The following is a 5,600-nucleotide window of genomic DNA, read 5'->3' on the forward strand; positions in this document are numbered from 1 at the left end:
TGTGGCCGAGCTTGTGTTGTTCTGACTGTTGTACGGTTTAACCTAGGGCTGCCCAGCCATGTTCCCGGAGATTTACCCCCCTGTAGGCCTCACTCCACCTCTTAATTTGGCCTTAATTTTACATTAACATTATCTACTAATTAGCAGCTCAGCGAGATCTCTTAACGATTGAATGAGGTGAGCTTTGTGAGGGTTGGAGTGAAAACCTACAGGACGGTAGATCCCCAGGAACAGGGTTGGGCAGCCCTGCTCTAGCTGTTGAATGAGGTGTGGTTTGTTTGGGTTGTAGTGAAAACCTACAGGGCGGTAGATCCCCTGGAACAGGGTTGGGCAGCCCTGGTGTGATTCATGCACTCCCTGGCACTGGTTCTCGCATTACTCAAGGGTATAAGCATATCTTCTTGTTTACTGTAAGTTTCTCTGGGTAAGAGTGTGTGTGAAAGGAACCTGATGTCATGATGTTGTTCTTTTTGTGTTCCCTTGCAGGCACGCATCAAGTTCCCCATCGACTACCCCTACTCCCCCCCTTCCTTCAGGTTCCTCACCAAAATGTGGCACCCCAACATCTACGAGGTAACGCAACGTTGCGGCAACGTCTGGGCAACATCAAACCAGCATTTGTTATCCATCTTATTACATTTCTGTAATTGAGTTACAGCCATTACCATGACACCACTCCGCAACCCGAACAGTTTCTTCTCTCTAGCTTATTTGGCCTGCAGGGTGGCCTGTAGTGTAGTGGTTAAGGTGCATGACTGGGACTCGCAAGGTCGGTGGTTCTAATCCCGGTGTAGCCACAATAAGATCCGCACAGCCGTCGGGCCCTTAACCCTGCATTGCTCCAGGGGAGGATTGTCTCCTGCTTAGTTCGAATCAACTGTACGTAGCTCTGGATAAGAGCGTCTGCCAAATGCCATTAATGTAATGTAATGTAATGTAATTTGGAAACCAGTGAACATGTTTAAGCATATTATAGCAGGTGCCCCAGGATAATGTGAGACGCTCAAAAACACACGGTCTGCGTGTGGGCCTTTAACCACGGTCTGTGTGTGGGCCTTTACTCACAGTTGGTTGTTTTGTCCCGTTTCAGAACGGGGACGTGTGCATCTCCATCCTGCACCCTCCGGTCGACGACCCCCAGAGTGGGGAGCTGCCCTCTGAGCGGTGGAACCCCACCCAGAACGTCAGGTACGCCCCGCACCCCTGTCCCAAACCTCTACCCCAAAGCCCTACCCCAAACCCCTACCCCAACCTCAGACCCCTACCCCAAACCCCTACCCCAAACCCCTGCCCCGCACCCCTACCCCAAACCCCTACCCCGCACCCCTACCCCGCACCCCTACCCCAAACCCATACCCCAAACCCATACCCCAAACCCATACCCCAAACCCATACCCCAAACCCATACCCCAAACCCATACCCCAAACCCATACCCCAGACCCATACCCCAAACCCATACCCCAAACCCATACCCCAAACCCATACCCCAAACCCATACCCCAAACCCATACCCCAAACCCATACCCCAAACCCATACCCCAAACCCTTACCCCAAACCCTTACCCCAAACCCTTACCCCAAACCCATACCCCAAACCCATACCCCAAACCCATACCCCAGACCCATACCCCAGACCCTTACCCCAAACCCATACCCCAAACCCATACCCCAAACCCATACCCCAAACCCATACCCCAGACCCATACCCCAGACCCCATACCCCAAACCCTTACCCCAGACCCATACCCCAGACCCATACCCCAGACCCATACCCCAGACCCATACCCCAAACCCATACCCCAAACCCATACCCCAAACCCATACCCCAAACCCATACCCCAAACCCATACCCCAAACCCTTACCCCAAACCCATACCCCAAACCCATACCCCAGACCCATACCCCAGACCCATACCCCAAACCCATACCCCAAACCCATACCCCAGACCCATACCCCAGACCCATACCCCAGACCCCATACCCCAGACCCCATACCCCAGACCCATACCCCAGACCCATACCCCAGACCCCATACCCCAACCCCTCCCCGTCGCTTTTGGGCTTGGTTTCTGTCTCCCTCATTACATTTGAGTCATTTAGCGAACGCTTTTAATCCGAAGCCACTTGCAAGTGCGTACATTTAATAAAATAAACTAAAATCCATAAGTAGCAAAACACGCATGAAGAGCTGTTCTAACCAAAAAACAATAGTAATCATGTCGTACCCGTTGAAAGGGAACTCGTGGTCAGTTAGCTTTCAACATCGTCCCAGGTTATGATTTAGAGTATCTGTGTGTGAGTGTGAGGGAATCGGCTGCACATGTGAGTTTGTGTCGCGTTTTCTGGTAACGTGGAAACGGTCAGGATTCTGCAGTGCTCCCTTCTGAGGAGAATTTGCTCCTGTGTGCTGGAACTGGTGCTCCTAGGTCTTTCAGTGAAATCTCACTCAGTCCTGCTCAGCCCTGCTGTGAAGCTCTCTCAGCACTTTCAGAAATTTAATCTCCTCTGTTTTTTTTGTTTGTTTTTTTTTTTGCATTAATATTTATTTGTTCTTAAAAGGTCTAAACTAACTATTCTATTGTCCTGTCCTGTCCTGTCCTGTCCTGTTCTGGTATTGGCCGTTTGCGCTTCGCTGCGCCCTATCTGCTGTGGAAGTGAAATAAACGGATAAGTTTAAATGCAAATGTATGTAAATGTTAGTCTACTGCCGGTCTGAGTTCCCAGAATCCCTTTCTCCCCACCGCCCCCGATACGCCCGACTGGAATTACATGGGGGGGGGGGGAGGGAAGAGCAGAGCGGCCTCTGATTGGCCCAGTGTAGGGGTTGAGAGAGAGATGGAGGGAGAGATGGAGCGATAGGGAGATGGAGTGACAGAGAGAGGCCAGAACAGAGACGGAGATGGAGAGGCGCTCTAATGGAGGCGGGTGTAGGTTACCCCTGGTTTTCGGCGATGGTTATCTCCCGGTTGCCCCGCAGGCTGAAAGGCGATAGGGTGCCGTTTCCACACAGAAGGGCAGGCGCTCACATTTAGACCCTGCCGCCCCCCCCCCCCCCCACCCCCTCTCACTGGGGCCCTGTGTCACCCCCCCCCCCCCTCTCACTGGGGCCCTGTGTCACCCCCCCCCCACCCCCTCTCACTGGGGCCCTGTGTCCCTCTGCCCCCCCCTCTCACTGGGGCCCTGTGTCCCTCTGCCCCCCCCTCTCACTGGGGCCCTGTGTCCCTCTGCCCCCCCCTCTCACTGGGGCCCTGTGTCACCCCCCCAGGACCATCCTGCTGAGTGTGATCTCCCTGCTGAACGAGCCCAACACCTTCTCCCCCGCCAACGTGGACGCCTCCGTCATGTACCGCACCTGGAGGGACAGCAAGAGCAAGGAGCGGGAGTACGCTGAGATTATCAGGTACTGAACACACACACACACACACACACATACACACACACACACACACATACACACACACACACACACACACACACACACTCACTCACTCACACACACACACACTCACACACACACTCACACACTCACACACTCACACACACTCACACACACACACTCACACACACACACACACACACTCTCACACACACACACACACACACACACACTCACACACACACACACACACACACACACACACACACTCACACACTCACACACACACACACACACACACACACTCACACACACACTCACACACTCACACACACACTCACACACACTCACACACACACACTCACACACACACACACACTCACACGCATACGCACGCACACACACACGCACACACACACTCACACACGCGCACACGCGCACACACACTCACACACGCGCACACGCACACACACACACACACACTCACACACGGCTGAGTGCCGTGTCCACGCTGAACCCCCCGCTTCATTTGCTGACTGACTGACACTCATTTCACCGCACAATGTAATTACGACACAGAGCTTTTCAGCGCAATGTCAAAATCGCTTTCCGATGTGCTGAAGTTATGAAATATGATCTGTGGAGTATGAAGGGCGGTCATTCTGAGCCCCCCCTCCCCCCCTGCCCCACAGGAAGCAGGTCCTCTCCACCAAGGCGGAGGCGGAGCGGGACGGGGTGAAGGTGCCCACCACGCTGGCGGAGTACTGCGTGCGCACACGGGCGCCGCCCACGGACGAGGGCTCCGACCTCTTCTACGACGACTACTACGACGACGAGGACCTGGACGAGGACGAGGAGGAGGACGACGACGACTGCTGCTACGACGAAGACGACTCCGGCACCGAGGAGTCCTGATGCCCCCTGACCCCGCCCTGACCCCGTCCTGACCCCGCTCTGACCCCGCCCTGACCCCGCCCTGACCCCCCCGCCTGCCCGCCCTGACCCCACCACTTCCCTCAACACCCCGCCTCTTTTCACAGACGCCCTCCCGCCTCATGTCATAACCCCGCCCCTTACTCAAATCCCCGCCTCTTTTCTCAAACGTCCCCACCCCCTTGCACCGTAGCTCCACCCATTCCCTTTTAAGTGCCCCGCCCCTTCGCCACCTAAACCAATCAGAACTCCGGTGTGACTCCACTCTGGATCAGGAGCCAGCCTGGGTTATTATCATTATTTTTTTTTATCACCAAATAATATTTTGTCCCTCTCTCCCTCCCTGCTGCTTCCAGTCAGTGCCCCCCCTCCCGTGAGCGCACGTGCCCCAATTTTGGGGTCTGCGTCCCAGAACATTTGAGCCGACCCTTTCTGCGCTAAAGCGCCCCCTGGATGTCCGCGGCTCCGCCCTTTAAATGACTGCAGGACTGGATCATGTGACTGAAGCAGGGGGAGGGGCCACTGCTCCAGTCCCTGATTGGCTCGTGATGCTCGTTGTGATGCGTTGAGCCCTTCGCTGAGAGCCAGTCCTCATGCAGGGTCCTGAGCCCCTCAGCCTATCGGTGTTCAAAGACATTTATACCTTATTGACCAGTTTAGCAATAAGTGTGTGTGTGTGTGTGTGTGTGTCTGTCTGTGTGTGTGTCTGTGTGTGTGTGTGTGTCTGTCTGTGTGTGTGTCTGTCTGTGTGTGTGTGTGTCTGTGTGTGTGTGTGTGTTCCTGTTATGCGTGTGTGTTCCTGTTATGCGTGTGTGTTCCTGTTATGCGTGTGTGTATGCATGCATGTGTGCCTGTGTGTATGTATGTGGGTGTGTCTGTGTATGTATGTGGGTGTGCCTGTGTGTATGTATGCGGGTGTGTGTGTGTGTTATTGGTGTGTGTGTGTGTGTGTGTTATGGGGGTGTGTGTGTGTGTGTGTGTGTGTGTGTGTGTGTTATGGGGGGGGGGTGTGTGTGTGTATGTGTTATGGGGGTGTGTGTTTGTGTGTGTGTGTGTTATGGGTGTGTGTGTGTGTGTGTGTGTGTGTTATGGATGTGTGTTTGTGTGTGTGTGTTATGGGTGTGTGTGTGTATGTGTGTGTGTGTGTGTGTGTGTTATGGATGGATGTGTGTGTGTGTGTATGTGTGTGTGTGTGTGTGTGTGCGTTATGGGTGTGTGCAACAGAGGCATGTAATGGATCAATCGCGCCCTCTCTCGCCACCTCCTGATTGGACGGAAAGTTTGCATGTC

The 5,600-nt window shown here is 54.1% G+C and overlaps 1 protein-coding gene across 1 annotated transcript in view; it reads left to right on the top strand.

Moving 5' to 3' along the window:
• Positions 1–5,299, top strand: part of LOC133128500 (ubiquitin-conjugating enzyme E2 R2-like) — a 13,547-nt gene extending 8,248 nt beyond the window's left edge. Inside the window, exons 2-5 of the mRNA XM_061242086.1 lie at positions 487–573; positions 1,091–1,188; positions 3,267–3,401; positions 4,070–5,299. Of these exons, the coding sequence (XP_061098070.1) occupies positions 487–573; positions 1,091–1,188; positions 3,267–3,401; positions 4,070–4,292 (543 nt within the window). The 3' untranslated portion in view covers positions 4,293–5,299. The remainder of the gene's footprint in view (positions 1–486; positions 574–1,090; positions 1,189–3,266; positions 3,402–4,069) is intronic.
• Positions 5,300–5,600: the final 301 nt, after the last annotated feature.

Source organism: Conger conger, chromosome 5 (genome assembly GCF_963514075.1).
Source record: "Conger conger chromosome 5, fConCon1.1, whole genome shotgun sequence".
NCBI lineage: Eukaryota > Metazoa > Chordata > Actinopteri > Anguilliformes > Congridae > Conger > Conger conger.